Source organism: Stenella coeruleoalba, assembly GCF_951394435.1.
Source record: "Stenella coeruleoalba genome assembly, chromosome: 4".
Taxonomy (NCBI): Eukaryota; Metazoa; Chordata; class Mammalia; order Artiodactyla; family Delphinidae; genus Stenella; species Stenella coeruleoalba.
This window is the reverse complement of record NC_137149.1, coordinates 115,098,206-115,123,721: the sequence shown is the minus strand read 5'-3', so window position 1 is coordinate 115,123,721 and position 25,516 is coordinate 115,098,206. Positions and strand designations below refer to the sequence as shown.

The following is a 25,516-nucleotide window of genomic DNA, read 5'->3' as shown; positions in this document are numbered from 1 at the left end:
TTTAGACCACCTCTTTCTCTTCCCCAGCGCCACTTGATAACTCCCACGTTTACGTTTACGTTTACGTTTACGTGGGAGATGGGGATCTTCAAATGCAGCGCCATTCCTGTTTGCGGACGGGAAGCCCAGGGTCCGGGAGGTTTAGGAGAGACTGGACGCGGCAGTTGGCCCTGCCCGCGGGGTGACCGCCGCCGCGGACCCGCACGGGGCTCACACTTGCAGCCAGGCTTGACCGCCTTCCGACCCTGCAGGGTGCAGGAGTGTGCACGGATGGGGGTCATCCGCGAATTTAAGCTTTCGCTTAAGAGAGCCTTTTAAAACTTGCACAAGGGCAACACGCGGTCTAGTTGAAGTCACTTTCTATGCAGGACTTTGTACAAACGGGATAATGTCGCTTCTCATGGCTGTGATCGGACTGGCTGTCCTGCCTGAAATAAGGGGTCAGGTACCATCTGCTTTAGGAAGCCCCTTCTTGAGGGATGTGTCTCTTGTTAGGTCCAGTGACCTCTACCCATTCATCTAACTGTCCCATGTGTTTGACACCCACGTTCTTTGTAAAGTATCATGACAGAAAAATCACATCAAATGAAAAGAAACGGGATCTGTCCCTTGAGTGTTCAGAGCCCTGTCTTTAGGAGGTCTATGGTGTCCTGGGGTGGATGCTGTGCTGCACCACCTAGGTCCCCCCTTCAGGACTAAAGCAGGTCTTCAGCTACTGAATGTTGGCAAAAAGAGCCACTTTCCCATGGCATAAGTCCCTTTCCAGGGGGCAGCCTGAGTCCAGTGACGGGTTGATGCAGGAGTGCATCCCAGCCCCTCACCCCAATTTAGGATTCCTTTGATTGGCCGGCCTAGCTCTAGGCGCTCCCCTAGAGGTTGTGGGTGTGACTGCACCGCAGCCCAAGTTTCCCTTTGCCCAAACGTGCCGCCTTCTGTCAAGGAGTGTTAAGAGCATGCGCTATGGAGTCAGACCTACCAGGTTGTCACTCATTAGCAGTGTGCTCTTAGATAACTTATTTCTCAAAATTTTATCTAGTACTTCTGTAAAATGGGTATTATAATAATGTTTGTTATGACAATAAATGTGATTATGTATGCAAAGCCCTTTGCACAGTATCTGAAATACAGGAAGTGCTCAGTAATACTATGTTTGTTATTATCTGACTTAAAATCCTACCACAGTAGCGATATATATTTTTTATATCGGAGCAGATGTATGTATGTGAAGGGGTCAAATTATTATTTTAAATCTTGGAGATTCAGAGCTGAAAGGAAATACAGAGATGGCTCCAAAATTACAGAAATAAGCTCAACTCACTTATTTCCTTACAATGAAGAAATGGGAGGTTCAGAGAACTGCAACAGTAGTGATAATTTATTGAGGGTCTTCTGTGTGTCAAACCCACTAATATACACCATTTCTTTCAAACTCCACAATAACCTTGTAAGTGACATAGACACTACTGTTGCCATTTTAGAGAAGACAAAATGTCAGAGGTTAAGAAATGTGTTTAAAGTGGTGACAGCTAGCAACTGACAGAGGGGCATGCAAACTGACAGCCATCTGATTCCTATGCCCATGGGCTCTACAATACATCACACACTGCTTTTTTCCTTAGAGTCGTGAAGCCAGGGTTAAAATGCCAGAAACTTGATTCAAAGTGTGATTCAACTTTCCCATGTAGCCTCCTCTCCAAAATGAGACACGGTGGCCGTAAAAGCCAGTAGGACACAATTTGCTCAAGACCAAACTGAAACAAGAGGCAGGCTAATCCAGGAGTCCCCAATCCCCGGGCCAGTACTGGTCCGTGGCCTGTTAGGAACCGGGCTGCACAGCAGGAGGTGAGCAGTCCAGCAGCCGGCGTACAAATCTTCATCTGTATTTACAGCCACTCCCCATCGCTCACATTACCTCCTGAGCTCCTCCTCCTGTCAGATCAGCATCGGCATCAGATTGTCATAGAAGCGCGAACCCTACTGTGAACTGTGCATGCAAGGGATCTAGGTTGTGTGCTCCCTACGAGAATCCAATGCCTGATGATCTGAGGTGGAGCTGAGGCAGTGATGCCAGCACTGGGGAGCAGCTGCAAATACAGATTATCATTAGCAGAGAGGTTTGACTGCACAGAGACCATAATAAATCAATTGCTTGCAGACTCACATCAAAACCTTATCAGCGAGTGGCAAGTGAAAACAAGCTCAGGGCTCCCACTGATTCTGCATTATTTTAAGTTGTATAATTATTTCATTATATATTTACAATGTAATAATAATAGAAATAAAGTGCACAATAAATGTAATGAGCTTCAATCATCCTGAAACCATCCCCCTACCCCCACCACCATTCTGTGGAAAAATTTTCTTCCACGAAACCGGTCCCTGGTGCCAAAAAGGTTGGGGACCGCTGGGCTAACCCATTACATCACTATGTAATATTATGCTACCCTGTCTCATAACTCATCAACAGCTGACATTATAAATACATGGGTCCTCATGCTGTCTATAAGGGATGATAATAAAAACCAGGAATCATATGCCAGAGTCCATAAGGGATGGGAGGGGAGCTGAAAGTATACACACCATTCACCTCAACCCCAGTCATCACTGCTTTCAGTCAAGAAGGTGTAGAGCCAAGCAAAGCAAGCAGCAGAGTTGCTTTACAATGCATTTTCATGGATATAACCTTGAACTCTGCTCACACCTGGTGGTTCCCTTGGCAGGATTTCTAAGACTTCTGACCTCTCTTTTTTGTACAATAATCTGAACAAGCCAGGAACATTTTTATAAGCCTAAACAAAACAAAACAAGATGTTTCAAATTGGAGAGACAAAGGCTGCCGGGGGCAAATTCTCTGAAATCATGGAGTTATGAATCTAGCTACTGACAAACCTTGGCAAACAGTTTTATGGTATAGCTATTAAAGCTTCAAAGAAAGAAAAGACAAAGAGGTATCTGACATGCTAAGTTTTTTAAGACTGTCACCCTAATAGATTATATTTTAAGAAAAGCTTTAAAGATTTTTAGATAAATCTTTAATTGACAGATTCATGGAGCGTTTCATGGAAAATTAGTGTTTGGAAGTGATCAGGAAACGTAATGACACACTTTTCTTGGTGCCACTGTCAGAAGCAGCTAGCATTGCTCCGAGTTCATTAGATCCTCAACATGTTTGTTGACAATGGATGTGCTTGGAGCCACACTAATGCAGAAATTCATGTTTTCATAAGGTGAACACAGGCTTTTTCTTTTTCTGATTCAAGTCTTCATATTTCCACTTAAAACGGAAAATTCAACTAAGTTGGTAATAAATGTGGTTCTATGTTTAAATGTGAATACTCTATATTAACTAAACAAATTTTATCACAGGTATAATTCTTTCCTCTTGATTATTGACTGTTCTCGCAAGAGCTCATGCCTACCTTTTAAATTTCTGAGAAACAGCCACTATACCCCATCGCCCCCTTCCATCTCCTCCTCCTCCTGTCCCAGCACCTCAGCTGTCCACCCCACTCCCCCATGCCCATTTCCTCAATTCCTTTTATTTGGTATCAAAACCACAATTTATTTCTCAGTTGTTTTAAAGTAGGTATTTTTTCTTTGACTTTCTTTTTGGTCCAGTGCTATTTGTTTTATCTTTATCTTGTGCCCTGCCCATATTAGGGACAGAAGAATATAAAACTTTAAATTTCAGCAATCCTTGTGAGACTTTTTCCTTGATTATTAAGGTAGCTTCTTCTTGGAGAACAGTTTTCCATGACTTCAGTTGTTGAACTTAACAGACTTGCCTTGTAGGTTTCTTTGGTAACAAATTTTAAATATTGATTTATGAAGTTAGAAAATGCAAATTTTATAAAAGAATACAAAAAGTGAACAGGCAACTTTCTTAGTAGCAAACTAAATAGATAAAAATCAAGGACAATGTGAATCAAATAATATACAAACTTTTATTCAAAGTTAATTCAAGAAAGACATATTTTGGTCATTTTTAAAGTAAGATTAATTGAAGATCTCAGAAAAATTCTATCTGATCAACACAGATGGCTACTCACAGAAAGTTGTCTTTTCTGTTAATAGCAGCTAAATTTATACACACAGAAAAAATTCTTAAGACCATGCAAATTCAGTTGAATTCCATACATTCATTATATTCATCAAAAACCTGCAGTAATGTTCATGCCAAACTGTTAAGAAAAAAATTTGAAATACACACCAAAACATGACCAAGATTAAACCAAAGAAAATAATAAATAAGCATAATTTATATTTTATTTTAAAAAGTTTGGCATCACACATGTATTCAAGTGTGTTACACCAGTTCATTCCTCAGAAGTGGCATTTTAAAGTGTTAAGCATTGTTAAATATCAAAAAATACAACTCTGTTTTACAATGTAGTACTGGCATAATTCAAAGTACTGTGCCAATTATAAATAGTATAATCAAGTTTCAAACATCTTTTCAAACATATTTAAAGGAAAGCAAATAGACACACATTTATATGCACACAATTTATTATACTCATGTAATCAAACATATTTTATAAAAGCAAACAGTTTTATCCCTCAACTAGTTTGTATACTTACACAGTTTAATACCTGTTCAAAGATTTTCAGTTCCTGTGTATACAGATTTTCAGGAGAAGGAATAAAGATGAAACTTAATTTTACAAGAACACATATTTATCCCCCTTCACAAAATAATCCAGTCATTCAAGATTGGTAACTAGTCTTTGTGAAAGCAACTATTGTCCAAAGACTACAGAATAATACTGCAGTCCAAGTTTCTTATTAAAATTCAGTCAGCTGCTGCTCACTGCAGAAAAGCTTACACGGTGCATCTACCAAAAATAATCTTCAATATCTGAGGCCTATAAAGGCAGATGATCTTATCTTCTGCGGAGACTTAAAGTGCAGCTACAAGTGGAGAAGTGCTAGACTCTCAGTCACTTCAGAAGTACTTGTTGAAGTCTGCTTCTTCTCATGTGTAAATGTGCTGAAAATGTCCTTCAGGCTCATAATGGTTTATCAATAACTGTGACCCCTGAACAAAGAAACGAAGAAATAAAACAGAAGTCACAGGAAGCATTCTGTATCTCTGAGAAAATACTGAAGTTTTTATATTATTACTTAAGAGGGGCTGAACAGATCATGATGTTTCAAAATCTCTTTCTTAGAAACTTTAGTATTACTATCATTTTAATCTAAATGACAATGAAATCTTTGTTTAAAAATTAGGGACCAAAACTACATAAGACTATTTAATCCAGAGCTCGTCTTTTGCTCTTCACAGTTACAATTAAGGGAAAATAATTTTACTCAAGAAATACTAAGATCCACTTGATACTCAAAGGGGCACAAACAGACTTTTAAGAGTGATGAATATTTTCACTACCTTGATTGTGGTGGTTTTGTGGTTATATACATATGTCAAAACTAATAAAACTGTACACTTTAAATATATGCTATTTATTCTATGTCAGATATATCTCAATAAAGCCGTTTTAAAAAATTTCACGTAATTTTGAGGAATGCTATCCTGGGATCCTACTCTATATATCAATAGTTGTATTAGGTGGTGTTTTAGATGACAAGTAACAGTGATGGTTAATTGGTATAAATTTCTTTTTTCCCCACTATTAAATCTATATTAGAATGTTACTGAAACATTCTAATATTTAAAGCAATATAAATATCATCAGAATAAACTACATGCAACATATACTTTTAAAGACTCAGCATTATATTTATTAAAGAGTATTACCATTTCTCTTACGAAGAGAATGGACCAAACTGATATTTTATAATTTAATCAGTGCTGTGCTTAAGTAAGAAAATTACTCTGTAGCCTCACTGTAATAGTATCACATGGAGCCCTGCCAGGGGAGATGTTATAGGGCTCATATCTTTTGGATATTCGAGTAATTAAAGCCTTGCTACATTGTGAATTCCATGACACTGCATACAGATGTAGCCATATTAAATTTTATGATGCCACACTGGAAAGATTTGTAATTTTGAATACAAGTGACTACAGAATGACAAAAGGATACTAGTGCTTTATTTCAGAATATACATATCTGATATTAATTATTTTGAGAATAAGAAATAAGATATACTTTGAGAAAAGACTTCCTTCTTATACAGGAGAAAAACATTCTTTTTTTTTTTTTTGCGGTACACGGGCCTCTCACTGTTGTGGCCTCTCCCGTTACGGAGCACAGGCTCCGGACGCGCAGGCTCAGTGGCCATGGCTCATGGGCCCAGCCGCTCTGCGGCATGTGGGATCTTCCCAGACCGGGGCACAAACCCGTGTCCCCTGCATCGGCAGGCGGACTCTCAACCACTGTGCCACCAGGGAAGCCCCGAGAAAAACATTCTTAATGTAAAAATCATAATGATGTAATCCTTTCGTATTATAATAGAAGACTATAAGAAAACTGAACAATTATTACCTGCATAACTTCTCCCTGTGCTCATACAAGATGACACAACTGTCCATTTATCAGTTGTTGGGTTATAATATTCTACTGATGCCAAGTTACAGGAACCATCATCCCCTCCAACTACATATAACAGACCGTTAACTGCACAAACTCCTTTAAAAAAATTACACAGAGAGAAAACAATTATTTTAAAAATTTGGATGAATATAAGTATCCCTGAACGTGTCTGGTGAGGTGATCCAGAGACACGTACTTCCTGGAAAGAGGCAAAGAGAGAAGATGGGGGAACCCGAAAAGAATTCCTTTATATCTGAGAATCTAATACTAACTGTAAGCTCCTACTCATATGTTACTTATGCAGTAGATGCTTTATATATGCATTATTTCATTTAACCTTCACAATAACCTTACTTTACAGGTTAGAAACTATTTTAATCCCCATTTTATTAAAAACAATAGAAAATTAAAAGTCAAAGAACTCTCCCAAAGTCAGCTTCTAAGGAAATCCTAAGGAAAAAGGAAAAATAAATATATATATTAGTAGAAAGTAAAAATGATTCTGAATTTTAATTATTATACTGACTGGTCAACTATTTTATCTCCTTTAAAAGGGAAAACAGTATTATTTATTTAATTATTATGAGAATAAAATATTTTTTGGATTTTTGCAAAATTCAAAACATCTAGAAAAGTATAAAGTCCACCACTAATCCTATACCGCTTAGAATCCTGATCATCGAAATTCTGGCTCTTTTCTACATGTATATACTCAGACACTCCTTTTTTTTTAACCCCAAAGTAGCTCATACTACACATGCTACTTTTTACTCACTCCCACCAAACAATATATACCTTGGACATTTCCCCAAGTTAATAAATACAGATCTACATAATTTTTAATGGCTGCATAGTATTCCATGTATGATAATACCATAATTTGTCTTTTACTGATGGATTTTAACTTATTTTCAGCTTTTTTGCTCTTATCAATAATGTTACAATGAACAAGGATCTCTTGCACATTTTGCATACTTCTGCAATAATTTTCTTAATATAAATGTTTACAAAGAAAACTGCTGAGTGAAAAGATAAACACATTTTAAAAGCTCTTTATTTCAATTTATTTTTTAAAAGCATATTTAATAATTTTAAACACGACTCAGAGCTTTTATGAACTGGTACTACAGGGCATCAAAACATCCAGAAGGGTGCTGCCCGCACACTGGTCTCTTTACAGACAGTTTTGCTAACACAATTAATAGGTGCTTGTAGATTTTTAACGTAACAAAATAATGAGCCCAAATCTCTACACAGCATTTAAAAGCAATAGTGTCTTCTGTGCAAATGGAGTGGATCCCCTTTACTCAAACTCTGTTGTGCTACTATGATAGTCTCTCGACAGGAAGCAAACTCATATCATTTTAAAGTAGTTCAAATACCTGAAAAGCAAGAGCAGGATGACAATAGCTCTACATACACAAAGTATCTCCTTATTCTTCTGGCTAGAAGAAATGGCTAATTTTGATTTGAAAACAATAAAACAAGGGTAGAGAAAAAATAAGACTAGAATAATCTTTAGGAAAATAATAACAAAAGTTCAAATTGCAAATAAATTTCCTAATCCAGGAAGCACATGCATGTATGCTTTTCTAACTTCATATGTGCTGGGCCCCAGATCTGTGGGTCTTACTATTAATAGTTCTGGACTATCCATAGCTAAGAGAGTTTTAGTACTTCACCAAGTACCAGTTGTACCAGTTGGATGAGGTAAAAGGTCAAGTAAATTAATTTTATATTTTGCTCTGTTGAGCAAGTTCTTGCAGTCCCATATACTTATCTCCCTTAGTGATCACATTTAAATTAAAGAGAAATTAAGAAGAATATTTCTGGGGGGATGGAGGGTGCATCTTGCAACATCATCCAGTGGTATACAGTGAGTTTGAGAATCATCAGGAACTTATTTTGGATTATGGGAATTGGCATGAAGACAATGGCATTTTTAAGAAAATGAGAATTTCCCAAAAAGACTACCCAGGTACCCTGAATCTATTTTCCATTCCTATTTCCCTTCTACAGATCTTCTTTTTAAGTAGGTAGTTCTGTACCTACTTAAAGAGATCTTGAAGACCTCAGCTTTCTTAAAATTATTGTTGTTGTTATTTTAGCTTTTCCATTTTCTAGAAACCCTGAACTGTATTAAAATGAGGTTGCTTCTTCAGGCTTCCCCTCCAGATTCAGATAAACAACTAGCTTTTTTATCTGGTATAAATATTTACTCAACTAGACTAAATTCCCTGAGAACTGGGCTTCAGAATGTGATACAGGTAGACACTCAAATATGTCTGTGGTAAGAATGAATGAATTCAAGTATCAAATAAAGAGGGTTCTTCCTCTAATTAAGTCTCTACATTCATCACCAAAAAGTAAACTTTGACAGATATTATAAGTTAACAGAAGGATCACATCAACCTGTTATGTCCAGACACTATACTAGGCATTCACTATATAGGATTATTACAAACGTTTCTGCCTTTAAAGAGCAAGTCTATTAGGGAACTCAGATCAGTAAAAAAACAATGGAAATACACAGTGATACTCTGAATACAATTCAGTATAAATTTTGTAATCATAAACTAGATAGATACCTGCATTTCTTCTACACATGTTCATATCTGCAACCTGTCTCCATGTGTTGGTGGCGGGATCATACACTTCAACACTTTTTCGTACTAAAGGGCCATCATGACCCCCGACAGCATATAGTAAGTTGTTTAGCACACCAACACCTGTAAAACACAAAGAACCAAACAATAGTAGAGTAAAAGGGACAAGAAATTATAATATATTAGGGTTTCTTCAAATGACTTGTAAATAAAACTTCTGAAATGATTATTCATATTAAAAGTCAATATTAAAGCATACAGCCTAAGAAGTAGAAACAAATAGAATTACAAATGAGAATCTCAGAACTATTGTTCTAAAAAAGCATGTCAAATACAATAAAAATAATATGGAGGTGAAACACAGAGAGGGAAGTCCTTTACACGAATCTTTTGAAAACAACTTTCGTGATAAAAGCAAACCAATATTAGAGCATAAAATCTGTAAGCAATGGATATGGAGTTGATTATTAAGCAAGTTCTCCAATAAGCACTAGAAACAAAAACCTAAAAGTAATGCCAAACAATATAAATAATTAAACAAAACAGAAGCCTTTAATATAACACTTTAGAAATTTTACAAAGTGAAATTTAAGTGCAGCTACCTACCAACTCTACCTGCATAATGCAAAAGACATTTTAAGTGTCACTAGAATCAGCATATATTTTCTGATAATATAAAGAGATGCCATCATTTCACTTGTTTAATTCTTTTCCATCATTTCCATGCTTCAATTACTAAATGAGGTTCTTATTCACCTGCTCCACTCCGTCTGGTACTCATTTCTGCTATATAGGTCCACTCGTTTGCTGTGGCGCTGTAGCATTCTACTGTGCTGAGACACTGACGTGAAGCTCCATCATAACCCCCGACAGCATAAAGCAGACCTAAACATGGAATCACAGAGAAAGCCAAATTCATAAAAAGCTATTTTTTCAAGTCAGGAAATAATATATTTTCCTCCTTGGTAGCAGAGTTTACCTTTAAAGTATTAGGAACTATTTAAAATCTTGCCTAATGGTGATAGGTGGACTTACCAAATCATATTATTAAGATCTGCAGAATATATATGATATTAATTTAACACTTTCATCAATAATCTGATAGAACAAGAAAGTACACTCAGTATACCTTTGGATAAACACTATTTGGTAAGTGAACATCCTGGAAAACCAAATTAAATATCAAAGTTATCTTAGTAAATTGAAAAAAAAGTTGAATCAAGAGTCAGTACCAGTATACAATGGAATATTATTTGGCAATAAAAAGAAGTACTGGTAAAATGCTATAGCATGAACAAACCTTGAACATTATGCCAAGTCAAAGAAGCCAGTCACAAAGGACCACATACTGCAATGTATGATTTCATTAATATGAAATGTCTGTAAGTGGAAAATTATAGAGAGACAAAAAAGTAGATAGTGTTTGCTGAGGGCTGGGAGGATGGGGATGATAGCCAAGGGGAGTAGGACTGCTTTGTGGGAGTAATAAAAATGTTCTAAAATGAATTGTTATGACAGATGCACACTGGATTTTATACTTTAAATGCATGAATTGTATGGTATGTGAATTCTATCTCAGTAAAGCTGGTAAAAGAAAAGTTGGTGCAGAGGATTATACCCACCATGGGGAGGGGGTGGGAACCCACAGATTCACCCAACCAAGTAAAAAAAAAATCATACTAATTAAACTCTTTTGGGGGACAAAGTAGGATATAAATAAATAACTGTGGCAACCCATCCCTTAAATGTTAAACAGCCCTTCTCCAGATGTAAAATTTCATATTCATGCCATCTGGTTTGTTCCCCAGATGACTGTATTAAAGTCAGTTAGTTATATTACACAGGTGACACAGAGAGAGGGAGGAGGGGGACAGAGAGAGAGGGAGGGGGACCAGAGGGCAGGCGTGCCTTATTTTAAAAAGGGATAACTAGCATTTTCCAATAGCCACTATTTCCCTTTTAAATGGCCCTTTGGTTGCCCATTTAGAAAACCAGAGTCCGGGTTACAGGAAGAACCACTCACAACCACCGGGAAGCCGACCCACCTCCAACTACGGCAACACCCACGCTGCTCCTCCTCGTGTTCATGGGGGCCACGTGGAACCACTCGTTAGACTTGATGTTGTAAGCCTCCACCGAGGACAGCCCTGTAATAAAGCACAATGCACTGCACCTCAGGTTCCTTATATGTATTAGTAGGGGAAATACTTCAGCTGCATTAAAGTGGGCCAAAATCCAATTATGTGACGAAGAGGAAGAGCGAGCTCCTACGCAAGCTACTGACATTTACTGGCTTTTTAAACTTGGGAAGATGACTGACACTGAAGCATGAGAAAGAAAATTTACATACTGAGCACTCTTAACATCATTTAAAGGAATTCTGGATGGAAATTTTAAACTTATCTTCACAATACCTGTTAAAACATTCAAATGCCTCCTAATTTTGCTAGGCCTTGTTCCATAAATGTGATCGCTATGTTAATTCTAACTAATGAAGGAAAGATAAAAGAAAATTGCCTGTACTCCCGTCAAAGCCTCCTACGGCATATAACAGTCCGTTCAACACAGCAGCCCCCAGGGTGCTTCTCCGGTCTCGCATGTTAGCAACACTGGTCCACTGATCTTTCACGGGGTCATAGGAATCCACAGTGCGGACCCTTAAGGAGCCATTAAAGCCACCGACAGCAAAAACGAGTCCAGCCATGTAGACCATCCCTGAAAAAGAAATACAGCAGTTAATGATGCATGTGCAACCCAACTGCTACCAACATCTAAAGACTGCATTCCAAACAGTCTACAGCTGTTGTCAGAACAGAAGTCCCCCTCAGGAGAAGCCTGGCTGAATAGGTCCTAAGAAACGCTATTCATTAGCGAGAATATAGAATGAATAGACTGTGCTCCTTACTACTACTGAAAAATGCAATGGCATGGGCTGAGGTACTATTTTGACTCTTGGCTTCTTCAAAGACTTACTTACAGTCGTAAACAATGAGCCAATATTTTCCAACTACTTGAACCTGTACACATCTCCCATGGCTTTCAATTTTGGACCTTCTACTCAAAAATACCAGACCAAGTGCTCTTCAAAAGAATCAAGGGCATGAAAGATAAGGAAAGACTACGGAACTGTCACAGATCAGAAGAGACTAACAAAACATGACAACTAAATGCAATATAACAAGGGAGGATCAAGATGGCAGAGTAGGAGGACATGGAGCTCACCTCACCCACAAACGCATCAAACATACAATCTACATATGGAACAATTCTCACAGAAAACCAACTGGAAACTGGCAGAAGATCTCTTTTACAACCAAAGCTGCAAGAAAGATCTCCACGTAACCCAGCAGGATGGGGGGAAAAAGGCATTCAGAACAGGACTGGCACCCCTGGGAGGGATCTGTGAAGGAGGGAAGGTCCACACAGGCAGGACCTCGCCCTGGGGAGCCCCTCTGCCTGCTACGAAGTCTGCCAGGACAGACAGAGGGACTGGAGGTGTTACAGACCTGGGTTCTTGGACTCTTCAAGCAACAGAAATTGGTAAGAGGCCAGATGAGGAATTCAGGCAAGGCTTTATTGGGACTTGTGCTTAGCACGAGGGAGCAAAAACAAGTAACAGGTTCCCTTTCTTGCTCCCTGAGGAGAGGGGAGCTGTTTCCTTAAATGGGGTGAGAGTGGGGGCATATAGGTGGCTCGGGCTGGAGGCGTGGTTTAGGTGGTCTGCCCACCCCTTGGTGGTGGTGTGTGCAGGGATCATGCCCAGTACCCTGCTTTTGCTCCTAGCACTTCAGAAGCGGCAGCTGGGTTTTGGCCTTATTATTCATAATTACCCTGACTACACATGTGCACAGTTATTTTTAGTCCCTTAGAGTTTCTTTGTATTCTGTTGCTCAAGGAGATGTTTGTCCAGGTGCAAGCACTGCAGTAAAGGGTCCCAAGTCCCAGGTCCCAGCCTGTCTCAGAGGGGCCTAGTCTCTGCTCTCAAGGAGTGTGTGGGTGCTGGTTTACTAGCAATCAGAGCAGAGCTGATAGCTGTAACCTCACCACGCTTCCCAGTCTGAAATGCATGATGGGCAGGGATGCTAGTATGCACAGCGGCTAGATGCTGAGTCTTGGGCAGACGGGCCCAGGAAGAGGACTCTGTCTACCTGCATGGAGACAGCTTGGACGGCCTGGGGTATGGCCTTATCAAACCTCAGAGCCCACTGTCAGCATTCACACCATGGGGGAGGGTCCAGATCCAGTGGACATTGTTGGTGCACACACTGGGTCACACCACAGAAATGCATGTTTTGGGTGGGCAGCCCCTTGGGAGGAGTATACAGGGGTTCCTTTTCTGTCTGGAGCACTCTAGTTCTGCCCAGCTCACACTGAAGCTTGGAGCCAGATCTAGTGCAGATAGGTCCTGGGAGAGGCCTGCCACAGAGGCAGCCCAGGTCCCAGGTGGCAGCACAACCACCTTGACTCCTGCAGCCACAGCACCCCAGCCCCCAGCACCAGCCCACTCCACACCACACACCATAGCCTAGCACTAGATCTGGGACAAACACAGTGGAGAAAGGGACACGACCTTGGGCTGCTTCTGGGCAGAACTGCAGATGACTGCAGAGGCGGTGCATAGGTTCACTGTGACCACATGGGCCTCACTTGCTTCACTTCACCTCCTTTGCAACAGAGCAAGGGCAATGGAGCCATATCAAATCTGAGACTCAGGGTTTCTACTCAAACAAATGGGGAGCAGACCTTGCCCCTGACAAGGCTGTGACATCCACAGAGAAAAGAGGAGGCTGTGCCCAATATTCAGGGCAGGCTCTAGACACCACAACTCCAATCACGCCCCCTTATCAAGGGGATAATGGCCAGCACACTCTGAGGAAAGATATGGTTGGCATACAGCCCTTGCACCAAAAAATACTGGACTTACACAGTCTATACAGGGATGCTCCCACATAAAAACAGCCCTTTCAGACCACAATAGACAACTGTTTCTCCTAAATTCATAGAGACAGACGAAGTCAAGTAAAATAAGAAAGCAGGGGAACTACTCCCAATTAAAAGAACAAGAGAAATCCCCTGAAAGAACAAATAATGAAACAGACCTCTCCTATCTACCAGACTTATAGTTCAAAAAGGAGGTAATAAAGATGCTGAAGGGATTAAAGATTATTGATAGAAATGCAGATCACTATAACAAGGAACTAGAAACTATAAAATGAACCAGTCAAAACTAGACAACTCAACTGCAGAGATAAAAACAAATCCAGAGGCAATGAATTGTAGACTAAATAATGCAGAAGAACGAATAAGTGATCTGGAAGACAGAATGATGGAAATCATCCAATCAGAGCAGCAGACAGAAAGACAAATGAAAAAAACAAACAAACAAAAAAACCCCAAAGTAACATACAAGATCTATGGGATAACATAAAGCATACCTATGCAAAATAGGCGGGTTGCAGAAAGAGAAAAAGGGCTCAAAAATGTATTTGAAGAAATTACGTCTGAAAACCTCCCAAACTTAAGAAGGAAACATATCCAGGTAGAGGAAGCACAGAGGGTCCCAAACAAGATGAACCCAATCACACCCACACCAACACATTTCATAATTAAAATGGCAAAAGAGATACTAGGTCAAAAAACAAGCCTCAACAAATTTAAGAGGATAGAAATTATTTCAAGCATCCTTTCCTTCCACAACAGTATAAAACTAGAAATCAACCACAAAAAGAAAAATGGGAAAAAACTGAACACATGGAGACTAAACAACATGCTACTAAAAAACCAATGGTCACTGATGCAATCAAATAAGAAATCAGAAAATGCTTTGAGACAAATGACAATGAAAAACACAACCTTACAAAAACTATGGGATGCAGCAAAAGCAGTTCTAAGAGAGAAGGTCATAGCCACACAGGCCTTCCTCAAGAAAAAAACTCAAATAAACAACCTAACCTACCACCTAAAAGAATCAGAACAAGAACAAACAAAACCGAGGTCAGCAGAAGGAAAAATAATAAGGATAAAAGAGGAAGTAAAGAAAATGAAGATCAAAAAAACAACAGGAAAGATCAATAAAACCAAGAGCTGGTTTTTAGAAAAGATAAACAAAACTGACAGACCTCTAGCTAGGCTCACCAAGAAGAAAAGAGAGCGGATCCAAATAAACAAAATAAGAAATGAAAGAGGAGAAATAACCACCACAGAAATACAAAAAATCAGAAGAGAATACTGTGAACAGTTATATAATGACAAATTGGACCTCCTAGAAGAAATGGAAAAGTTTCAAGAAACATATAACCGGCCAAAACTGAGTCAAGAAGGAACAGATAATTTGAACAGACTGATTATTAGAAGTGAAATATAATCTGTAATGAAAACAACTCCCTGCAAACAAAAGGCCAGGAACATACAGCTTACCTATCCTTCTCAAACTATTCCAAAAAATTACAGACTAAGGAACACTTCTAAAGTCATTGTATGAGGGCACCATCATCCTGATACCAAAACCAAACAAAGACACTACAGAAAAAGAAAATTACAGGCCAATATCTCTGAAGAATATAGATGCAAAATTCTTCAACAAAATATTAGCAAACCAAATCCAACAATACAGAGAAAGGATCATATCTCATGATCAAGCTGGATTCATTCCAGGGTAAAAAGGGTGGTTCAACATACGCAAATCAATCACTATAATACACCACCTTAACAAAAGAAAAGAAAAAAAACACATGATCATATCAATAGACACAGAATAAGCATTTGATAAAATTCAACATCCACTCATGACGAAAACTCTCACCAAAGTGGGTATAAAGGGAACATATCTCAACATAATAAAAGCCATTTATGACAAAGCCACAGCCAACATAATACTCAACGGCGAAAAGCTGAAAAACTTCCCGCTAAATTCAGGAACAGGACAAGGATGTCCACTATTACCACTTCTATTCAATATTTTATTGGAAGTCCTAGCCACAGAAATCAGACAAGAAAGAGAAATAAAATGTATCCAAATGGAAGTGAAGAGGTAAAACTGTCACTATTTGCAGATGACGTGACACGCTATATAGAGAACCCTAAAGACTCCACACGAAAAGTATTAGAACTAATAAATTCAGCGTGGTGGCAGGATACAAGATTAATATACAGAAATCTGTTGCATTCCTTTACACAACAACAAAATATCAGAAAGAGAAAGTAAAAAAAAAAAAAAATCCCATTTAAAATCCCAACAACCTAAGAATAAACTCAACCAAGGAGATGAAAGACCTATACACTGAAAACTATAAAACAATGATAAAGGAAGCTGAAGATAATTCAAAGAACTGGAAAGAAATCTCATGCTCTTGGAAAAATTAATATGGTTAAAATGACCATACGATTTACAGATTAAATGCAATCCTTATCAGAATATCCATGATATTTTTCAAAGAACTAGAACAAATAATACTAAAACTTATATGGAAGCACAAAAGACCCAGAAATGACAAAGAAATCCTGAGGAAAAAGAACAAAGCTGGAGGCATAACTCTTCCAGACTTAGACACTACTACAAAGCTACAGTAATCAAAGCAGCATGGTATTGGCACAAAAACAGACATATAGATAAATGGAAGTGAACAGAGAGCCCAGAAATAAACCCACACACCTACGGTCAATTAATCCACGACAAAGGAGACAAAACTATATAATGGAGAAAAGACAGTCTCTTCAACAAATAGTGTTGGGAAAGTTGGACAGCTGCATGTAAATCAATGAAATTAGAACATTCCCTCACACTATATATAAAAGTAAACATAAAATGGTTTAAAGACTTAAATGTAAGACATGATACCATAAAACTCCTAGGAGAGAACATAGGTGAAACATTCTTGGAAATAAATCATAGCATTATTTTCTTAGAGAAGTTTCCCAAGGCAAAAGAAATAAAGGCAAAAATAAACAATAGGACCTAATCAAACTTAAAAGCTTTTGCACAGCAAAGGAAACCATCAACAAAATAAAAGACAACCTACGGAATGGAGAAAATATTTGCAAACGATGTGACTGACAAGGGGTTAATAACCCAGATATACAAATAGCTCATACTATTCAAAAAAGAACCCCAAACAACCCAATCAAGAAATAGGCAGAAACCTAAATAGACATTTCTCCAAAGAAGATATATAGATGGTCAACAGGCACATGAAAAAGATGCTCAACATCTCTAATTATTAGAGAAATGCAAATCAAAACCACAATGAGGTCTCACCTCACAGTGGTCAGAATGGCTATCATCAAAAAGTCTACAAATAATAAATGCTGGAGAGGATGTGAAGAAAAGGGAACCCTGCTGTTGGTGGGAATGTAAATTGGTGCAGCCAGTATGGAAAATGGTATGGAGTTTCCTTAAAAAAAACTGAAAATATAACTATGATATGATCCAGCAATCCCACTCCTGGGCATATCGGGAAAGGATGAAAACTATAATTTGAAAAGATACATGCACCTCAGTGTTCAGAGTAGCACTATTTATTGGGTTGGCCAAAAAGTTCGTTTGGGTTTTTCTGTAACCTTATGGGAAAACCTGTACGAACTTTTTGGCCAGCCCAATACAATAGCCAAGACATGAAAACAACCCAACTGCCCATCAACAGATGATTGGTTTAAGAAGATGTGTTATATATACAATGGAATATTACTCAGCCATAACAAAGAATGAAATACTGCCATTTGCAGCAACATGGGTGGACCCAGAGAATATCATCCTAAGTAATAGTAATATGCCAATGCTAATTTCTTAGTTTTGATAACTGCATCACAGTTTTATAAGACATTAATAATAGGGAATTACACACACACAAATAATTTGTGAGTAACACTTTTCTAAACAAGAAACAAATCTTTAAGTCCAAGGACAAAATCTGATGTACAGGAATTCATAAAAAGTAACATTGTTAAATGGCCAAAATAACACAAAAATAATGCAAGTAAAGTCAGAAGATAAAAGATTAATACAAATAAACATTCACACCACAAATGACAAAAAGGCTACTTCCCTTAACGTATTAAATCAATAAAATAGTATAATAAAAAAATGGCAAGAATCATGAACTGACCATTCAGAAAGATGTTTAACTTTCCTCATAATAAAAGTGCAAAGTAGATAATGAGATAGCATTTTTCACCTACCAGATTGCAAAACTCAATTTAATTATAAGGTGTTATAGGGTATGTAGGGAAATTTGTACCTTCATATTTTACTGTTAGTGGAAGTAATAATTGGTATATCTTCCTTGCATACTCTTTGAATCATTAATTCTAGTTCTAGAGTTTTATCCCACTAAAATATATTAGCATACATACATAATAATATATGTATAAGGAATTCATTGAAGTACTATTTATAACATAAGATTAAAAACAATTTTAATGTTCAATTAAAAACTAGTAAAAATTATACTACATCCAGATCCCTGTCCAACATACTAGACAGCTCGAAAGGAATGGGTTAACTTTATGCTGTTATGTAACAATTTCTAGGATATACTGTTAAAGGACTACCATGGTAGAAATGTTCTGTTACACTTAGAACTCATTCGCTATGGGAGCTATGATTTATGGATCCAGGTTTGAGTCACAGGAAGAATCCTTAGAATTTGCAACTGCCTCTTCTGATTACAGTTTTGGATAAATAAAGTCTATTTCAACAAATGTTTGTAAAATGAATGCTTGGAAGAAGGAAACTGTGGCTTATTAGCTAAGTCAGGAATCTCTTAGAACCAAGGGTCCCAACCTTAAGAATTCTCAACACTTCAGCAAAGGTAAGTAGGAAAATATCCAGCAAATTGCTAGCTACTCCACTTTATACTAGAGAATCTAGTATAAAGAATATGTAAATTGAAGACAGAGCAGCTATCCCCATCGATGTCTTATGAGTTGCACCGGGCTCCTCAATCACTCTGTAATCACATGTTTATTTTAATCAAAGCTTTTCCAATAAAGATTCTTCTAGCTAATAAAATAAGACCTGAGAGAGAAGCTCCCAATGACCCAGCAATAGGGAAATGACCGCAATGCATGATGCTTACCTGCCCTACATCTCCTGGAAGGCAATTCTGCTACTTGGTGCCATCGTTCTTCTTTGAAGTCATAGCATTCCACACTGCGGATAGCCTTTGGTGCTTGGCCCCCAACCACCACCATTAACTGCAAGGGCAGAAGTAGAGGCACTTGAACCAACAACTACTGCATGTTCAGGGATTTAAAATGTCTTACAAAGACAATGACATGGAGAATATTAGGATGAAGATGGTAGGGGGAGCTGGGGGAAAACAACCACCTCATCAACATTTAATAAACATCAACAAAGGGGACACATGTATGTTAGAACTACAATTCTATTTTCTAGCACATTTAGTCAAAAATAAGGATATCAGAAACTAAGTTTCTGATCCTTCAAGCAAAAGCAGTATTTAAGCCAAAAACAGCAGGCAGTCAGCACTGGCAAGGCTGCAGTGTCATAGGGCTTGCTATAAACTAGATCCCAGCTTTGTAATGACCAGGGATTAGATCTCCACAATCTAGGAAAGCAGACAGAAGTGAAATTTATGTTAGTGGGTAGGTGAGATGAAAAGGACAATAAGGTATTAAAGAAAGATGGAAGAAGGAAAAAAAAAAACCTATTGAAAAAGGAGAACTAATTGAATTGGAGTTCACAAGAGAGACAGATTCCCAGATGTCAAGTAAAGAGACCTCCCTGGATGCTCCACAAATAAAACAACCAAGAGGACAGATAATGGAGATACTAGAAATCATAACGAATGAATGAAGCACAGTCCAGCACTGAGAATAAGTGAGGTCCATAAACTTCTTCAATTCAATTCAATCCAACAACTATCTATTAAGTGCCTATCTTCCATATTTGATCAGAACTGTGCTAAGATGTTCTACATAAGAAATGTAAGACAGGGACTCTACCCCCAAGAGCTATTAGATATCACTAAGGAGACAAGACTCTAAAGTACTTCAAGAACTATATACAATTATATGTGACCAGAAAGCTATGATTAGTTATAGACATTAATTGCTATTCCTGATCAGAAAATGAAACATAGCCATAATTTAGTGAAAGCTTCCTGGAGGGAGTAGAACCTTGAGAGATAGATGGGATTTAGCAATCAATGTGTTTGTCTTTTAATGAGTATAAGTGGGCACACTGGGCACTCTTCGGAAACACTGAAAACACAGCTGTCAATTCAGAAGAACGTATAAGTTAATGATGTCACGTGTGTAACACTGTAAAGAATGGCAAGGACCTGTCAAGGGAAAAGTGAGATGACAGGAAAAACGGATGTTCAAAAGAAACAAAAAATGAAAACAAACAGAAGATGGAATGACTCATGCATACAAAAAGGGAAGGTTTGCAACCTTGACTGAGCAACGACCTACCTGTACTTGGAACTATAGAAAGATGGGTACACAGAAATCAGAATAAATCTTGTTTCCGAAAAGAAGCCTATTTTAGTAATTTATTTACTGGAAAGTATAAAGAATTTTAAAGGTCTTAAAAAGAAGACTGAATGTAGCACAGTTATATAATTTTTTTTCTGACCTGCCATTCCTCTAGTGTTGAATACAAATAAATAAAAGGAAGAATTAACAAAGAAAATCTGCAATACCCTTCCCCCCTAATCCCAAAGGGAAAAAAGGGAGGGGCAAGGTTATGAAATCACAGAGGTGAAACAGACAGTAAGATCAATCCTGTATCTAGAGGTCTATAGAAGACCTACCTGTGCTTAACTTTTAAACTCTGCCCGGCAGTTAGACAACAGTTGAAAGAGGTTTGGTTAACATCTCTGATGAAGATCAGTTTAAAAAAATCTCTAAAGGGAATACTTTTCAAATAATCCTTGAGAAACAATATGGTTTATTAGATTTCATGATTCTCAACTATGAATCTTGTGATTTCCACACAATAGTTCACTTCTTGTAGATCAAAATGAGGATGGAAGGGAATATGTGCTACCGAATATACAGAAAGGTAGTAATATCTGTTCTTTACTCACCCAAGAGAAGTAAAATGGGGTGAGGATTTGGAACCCCAGGAATCAGAGATAATGGGGAAAGGAAGAATGTATCATGGGAAGACAAGAGCAGGAGAGCAGGGATATTTGTATGAGATCAAGAGACGGTGATAAAAACCACTGTGCTACTAGCATCAAAAGAGGTGTCATGACTCTGACACCCCAATTATTTGTGACGCCTGATCTGAGAAACATCATACTAGTTTATGCTAATGCAAAGGAATAGAAAACTGGGAAGACAGTTGTATGGAAAAGTTAAATGTGACGTATTTAAGGAAGGCAAGGGGTCGGGAGTTACACAAATTCAAGTGACCATCCTGAAATGTAGATCAATTAAACTTTGTTCTTTCATTTTCTTCACCTATTAAATATTAGTTTTGCCTCCTGAAATACCAAGTTTCATAATTTTCCAACTGGAAATCTTAATAGATATCCTGGGTAAAAAAAGAAAAATAAATATATAGAAATAATAAGATTGCATTTGTAAAAATACAGATTCCGAAGATAAAAAGAAGCTAACAACAAAGCACAGTAGCAAAACATATACAGTTTTTCATTATACTGTCCAAATCCAAGAGTGCCTTACACAATCCCAAGACGGTTTACTGACGATACAAAATATCGTCATATAAATAATATCTGAGATATAAAATAATATCTGAGATATAAAAAGATCTTTGATGCAAATTAGTATGCGTCCACAGAATCAGAGCCTAATTAGTCACTGTCATGGTAGAAACATTATCTATTATTCCAGCATTGCTACCACATTTTGTCTCATAGGTCTTACCATGATTATGATATGTCACAAGAGAAATTAATCTTTGCCTCATTCTTACCTACCTATTTAGAATTAATCTTGAGTACAACCACTCTAAAATGACAAACAGTGCTACTGAAAAACGTGTCCAACACAAGCAGTTTTGCAAAAACATGTGCAGATAAATAAACTTTGAGGAGAGACTATGCAAATGCAAAATCAGGAGCTGAGTAGCTCCCTGCTACCTGTCAGGTCTGCAACCCTCCTCCCCAGCCACCCTGAGAGAACAGAAGAGAACCTTCATGGATCAGCATACCCACCACAAAATCAGAGCTAAAGAACTGAGAAACCGCAAGTTTAATACAGTTAGGAGGGTCACTCCAAAGCCACAACCAGAGAAGCCCGGAGAGTGTCAACTGAACAGATGATCACAACTCTACATAAGAGAAAATACTTGATAGGATTTTACCAAAGACTCTTTAGAATGTTTTCAAAAGCGACATGCTTATTACAGAAATTAGAAGAGAATTAGTTTTCACTCTAAAGGTTAAGGCATAGCTAAAGATAGCAAAGCTAAAGATGCCAGCAGAGGGAACATGCAAGAAGAGATCTTTTATAAATATGAAATGTTTAAAAAGTATTAAAGATAAAACAAGCTATTTAGAAGGAAGTTAAAGAGACCAGCATAAAAGAAATAATAATTCGAATGGGCTAAGCCTACGAACAACTTTTATAAATCTATTTTTTTTGTAAGAACAAAAACTGACACCAAATAATATGGACAAATATGAAGTAATGAAGACTTATAGAGACGGCTACTTATAAAAGGAGGTAAAAGGGTATTTGGAAAATGTGAACACTTATAAAATCAGCAGACCCAGATGGCATGCATACTAAGGTGTTAAGGGAACTAGCTAATGTACTTACTGAGCCACTTACAATTATTTTTGAAAAATCTTGGAGAACTGAGGAGAGATCAGAAAATTTAAAAACGGCAAATACCAATTTTCAAAATAGGGTAGGAAGTGAGTGCCTTGTAAATACTTTTTAAGTGATAATAATTCTCAGTAAAAATTTAGAATATTTTGAGAAAAGCATTTGAACTTCCAGGAGCCTATGAAACGATGAGTAACACGCAGAGGGATGTTAAAAAAAAAAGCATGCCAAATTTGAATCTATATGATCCTGAATCTCAATAGATGTTATGTGCCAAATTATTTACTTTTTGGCTTAGATAATAAACATAATCATATAGACTGAAACTTCCTACAAACGGACTATGTTGGTAAGTGGGTATTTCTAATGAGGTATCACCAGGGAAAGTACTGAAGTCCATTTTAAATTAAAATATTTACTAATGATCTAGAAAAAAGGAGGGAGTAGCACATTGGCAAAATACAGTTGGTTCTAAATTGAGAACTCTTGTTAACACTGGGCAAAACAGAAAAACACTACTAATATGGATTTGAAGCAATTAAAATGTAGACTCCAAAAAAAAATAAAATTGAAAAAACACTAAATAAAAGCATTAAAAATGAAAGAATTTAAAAGATTTAATTTAATGAAAAGGTAAAGTAATAACTAAAGGTGATATAAGAAAACAGTGGATAACAGATTAATTCTTATTTCTTAATTCATCATTGCCCCAAACACACATGAGAGCTAAAAATCAATACATAAATAAAAGCATTATATTATGGGTCATTCTGATTAGACCATACACAAAATGGTGCTTAAAGTGCTGGTCTCCTAGTACTGTAAAGATGCAAACAGAGCAGAAGGAATTGCAAACAAAGAGACAGAAATGAGGGGTTATTCGTAAGGAAAATTAAATCAGTAAGACATGAATGGCTTCAACTAAAAAGATAAAGGTAGAATATGAACTTTCACAGAGGAATTACATGAACACTGGAGATCTGGGAAAACATATGGAAAATCTACACTGAAATGACTATGTATGATGTGTGAGTGAACCATCAAATAGTACACAACAGACAATAGGAAGGAACAAAAGGAACAAGCTAGCATCCTAAGTTCTTAGCAATTCTGTGAAACTAGTCGGTTTTCAGTTACTATCCAAACATGTAGCTTACAAAGAAACCTTTGTAAAGAGCTAAAAAAAACTCAGAAGGGACAAATACCAGTTGCCTCTGTTCCAGAAGAGTGACATCACGTAGTTTATAAAGATTAAGTGAGTAAAACAATCCCCACCCTCCACAGACAAAATCAATAGAGAAGTTGAATTATATACACTTCAATGAATTCCTGGGCACATGGAAAATCAGATGAGTAAAATATTAACAGCCTCACTATGGGCCTTTCAGATGAGGTAGTAACAAGTATGAACAGCAGATCCTACTTTGGGAAGGTTCATGGGTGTCCTCAGTCGGGTCCGGACACTCTTCATTAATATACGCTGCTCTGTTGGTAGCAGATGATACTTCATAGCTTCAATGAGGTAATCTTTGCAAGCACTGCTGTTCTTCACCAGTGCTTCTTCCTCAACCCTCTGGAAGAAGAAATCAGACCCACCCCATGAGGGGATAGCTACTTCATGATAAGACTGACAAAGAAACAAAGTAGAGGAAAAAAGCAATAACTATCCTCCCTGGTTCAGTCTAAAAGTTACAGAGGAAAGTTTATAAATATCACTAAAAGAAAAGTAAATGATGCCCCCAAATGCTCAAGTATCTGGTCTGCAGAGCAAAATATTTATAAGTAATAAAGAAGAATTGCAATGAAAATTATATACTTCAATGTCAGCTACAGAATAATCTTTGGATAATATTATGTTCACCTATTTGTTATCTTTAAACATTAAGCCAAATAGTAAGAAAAATAAGAAAATTTAGATAATGAGTCCTTCAGGTGGGGGAGGAAATATTTATAAATTAAAGATGTCTTTTTAAAGCACAAACTAAATACCCGGAAAAGGAATTCAAAATACTTTATAACAATGTGCCTACACCACAAATAAAACTTGTCCTTGCTATCCCTGACGTCAAGTGCAGGACAGATTTTTTTCTGTTCATTTTCTTAAAGGCAGAGTACCGATGATTACACAAATTACAACAAATAATGAGGCTTCAAGAAATTCTAAAATGATCAGATCTAATCTCCTAATAAAGAAATGTTTCATTACATGGTTTCAATTATAAATTAAAATGTTGAAATGTTCCTAGTAGAATATTAATAAAACAATAAATTTAAAATTGTTCAGAGACTACTAAAGATCCATTTATTGCTATTTATTTCAAATAACCTGGTTTTCCTCAGTTTAGAAGTAAAGACAGAAACCAAATGCAAGCCACTGGAACTGTGAAGGAAAATTAAAAAGTATTTGAGTTGAACATCAACATTCCATTTCTACAGAGCAGTCAGAGCAGGCTATCAAAAGGAAAGCAAAGGAGATGCAGAGCAGTGACACAGAGCCACAAATGCATTTATTTACATGTACTTAAGTCACCACAAATACTGCCTCCATAAGTTCTAGTACTTGCTTACTCAAATCAGAAATAGGGAAGAAGCAAACCTGTAAGCCTGGGAACTGCCCCAAGAGTTAGCAGCTGCCAAGGACAGCAGGTG

The 25,516-nt window shown here is 37.4% G+C and overlaps 1 protein-coding gene across 4 annotated transcripts in view; it reads right to left on the bottom strand.

Moving 5' to 3' along the window:
- Positions 1-3,925: 3,925 nt before the first annotated feature.
- Positions 3,926-25,516, bottom strand: part of KLHL2 (kelch like family member 2) — a 123,611-nt gene continuing 102,020 nt past the window's right edge. For 3 of the 4 annotated variants that reach the window (XM_079920730.1, XM_079920733.1, XM_079920732.1), the window contains 8 exons: positions 24,291-24,440; positions 19,177-19,294; positions 11,621-11,818; positions 11,149-11,250; positions 9,860-9,988; positions 9,086-9,226; positions 6,450-6,593; positions 3,926-5,038 (listed from right to left, as the gene is read on the bottom strand). In XM_079920730.1, the coding sequence (XP_079776856.1) occupies positions 5,010-5,038; positions 6,450-6,593; positions 9,086-9,226; positions 9,860-9,988; positions 11,149-11,250; positions 11,621-11,818; positions 19,177-19,294; positions 24,291-24,440 (1,011 nt within the window). In that variant the 3' untranslated portion in view covers positions 3,926-5,009. The remainder of the gene's footprint in view (positions 5,039-6,449; positions 6,594-9,085; positions 9,227-9,859; positions 9,989-11,148; positions 11,251-11,620; positions 11,819-19,176; positions 19,295-24,290; positions 24,441-25,516) is intronic. The other variant, XM_079920731.1, reaches the window with a different exon arrangement.